At 40.2% G+C, this 1,630-nt stretch overlaps 1 protein-coding gene across 1 annotated transcript in view; it reads left to right on the plus strand.

Annotated features, from left to right (window-relative positions):
- Positions 1-346: 346 nt before the first annotated feature.
- The window catches only part of LOC105741320 (cytochrome P450 2C16-like), a 116,385-nt gene continuing 115,101 nt past the window's right edge, over positions 347-1,630 (plus strand). Inside the window, exon 1 of the mRNA XM_023709030.1 lies at positions 347-503. Within this exon, the coding sequence (XP_023564798.1) occupies positions 383-503 (121 nt within the window). The 5' untranslated portion in view covers positions 347-382. The remainder of the gene's footprint in view (positions 504-1,630) is intronic.

Below are 1,630 nucleotides of genomic sequence, written 5' to 3' on the forward strand. Positions count from 1 at the left end.
TTACAAAAATTCAAAAAAATTAAGTTAAACGTAGCAGAATAAAAATATGGTGAGTAGAATTTGAGTAACCATCTGAAGCAATCAAAATTTGTAGATCAGATATGACTTATTTCAGTATTTTCCTTTTCTGTTTTTATTAGCATACATTCACAACACATGTTTATATTTTTTGTGAGAGGTTGGTACATGTACTTAACACATCTCCTTTTCTTCTCAGCCCTTTCTCCACTACCACTGTCTTCTCTCCATCTCTTGATCCACTTCCCGCTTAAGAAAGATTCATCTCCCTGCTTCCTATTATTTATCCTTTATTTGCTCATTATTGCTTTCTTGCCCTCAATTCTCCAAAGTCTATGGCCCTGCATTCACCCTGTACTTGGGCATGAAGCCCACTGTGGTCCTACATGGATATGAAGCAGTGAAGGAAGCCCTGATTGAACTTGGGGAAGACTTTGTTGAAAGAAGGAGTTTCCCAATAATTGATAAAGTGAACAGAGGCCTTAGTAAGTGTTCATGGGTGCATGTTGAAGTGTTGTGCAATGGGATGAGGAGACGGAGGTAAGGAGTGGAAGAGCTCCTCAGACACAGCTTAGCCCACTGTGGGTGCCACATGTCAGCTGCCTTTTTCTTGCCTACATGTGGCTTTTGTCCCTCCTTCCCTTCTAGGAATTGTTTTTAGCAATGGAAACTATGGAAAGAAACTTGGTGTATTGCCCTCATGACCCTGCGGAACTTAGGGATGGGCAAAAGGAGCATTGAGAGCCGTATTCAAGAGGAAGCCCACTACCTAGTGGAGGAGCTGAGAGCAACCTGCGGTGAGGGACACATGATTGGTTTACATAGGTGCTAACCTCTCCTCTACTGAGGTCCTGGAAACCTTTCAGAGGGCAGTCAGAGCGTGGGTTCTGTCTTGCCTGCAAGACCTCAAGACAAGTGGTAGTTGAAGCAGAAAGCTGTGGCAGGCATGACAGTCCATGCAGTATCTTCTTCATCCCATAGGAGCTCAAAGTTGTGTTTTGTTTTCAAATCAGAATTCATTCATGTAGGATTGGCATTTCTTTCCTGAGTTGAGGAGTAGTGTTTTCCCCATACCACAAACATGGGTAATATATTCTAGATCATTTCACTACAGGTACTTTATTGAACACCAAAGAAATGACTGAAGCACACATTTACAGAGCCCAGTACGATATTTGCTTGCAGTTGGTCAAACACTATTTACTGAAAACTTTTTGTGATCAGCTTTGCTGACATATTTCTAGATATCTCCTTGACACATAAATATAATTCTTCCTCGTAATGGTATGTTACATACTACTTTCTTTTTTTCAGAAAGGCGAATATAGCAGTAATTGATATGACATTAGAAGCAGCACACATTTCCAAGACCAGAATGACAGACATTCTAAGCATGGCCCTAGGATTACACATTTCTATTCTTGGTTCAGTTGCTTAGTTCACAGGTATCAGTGTATATAGTTAGTCAGGGTAAGAATTCTACCAATTAAGTGCTATTTTTAAAAAATCTGTTGGAGATTCTTTGGACCATTACCTCAACCATCTTGTTTATATAAATGTATGGTTTTACCCTGCCACACTTCCCAACTTTTCTCTTTTCTCTGTCTTCATT

This window comes from Octodon degus, unplaced genomic scaffold, assembly GCF_000260255.1.
Source record: "Octodon degus isolate 3935 unplaced genomic scaffold, OctDeg1.0 scaffold00010, whole genome shotgun sequence".
Lineage (NCBI taxonomy): Eukaryota > Metazoa > Chordata > Mammalia > Rodentia > Octodontidae > Octodon > Octodon degus.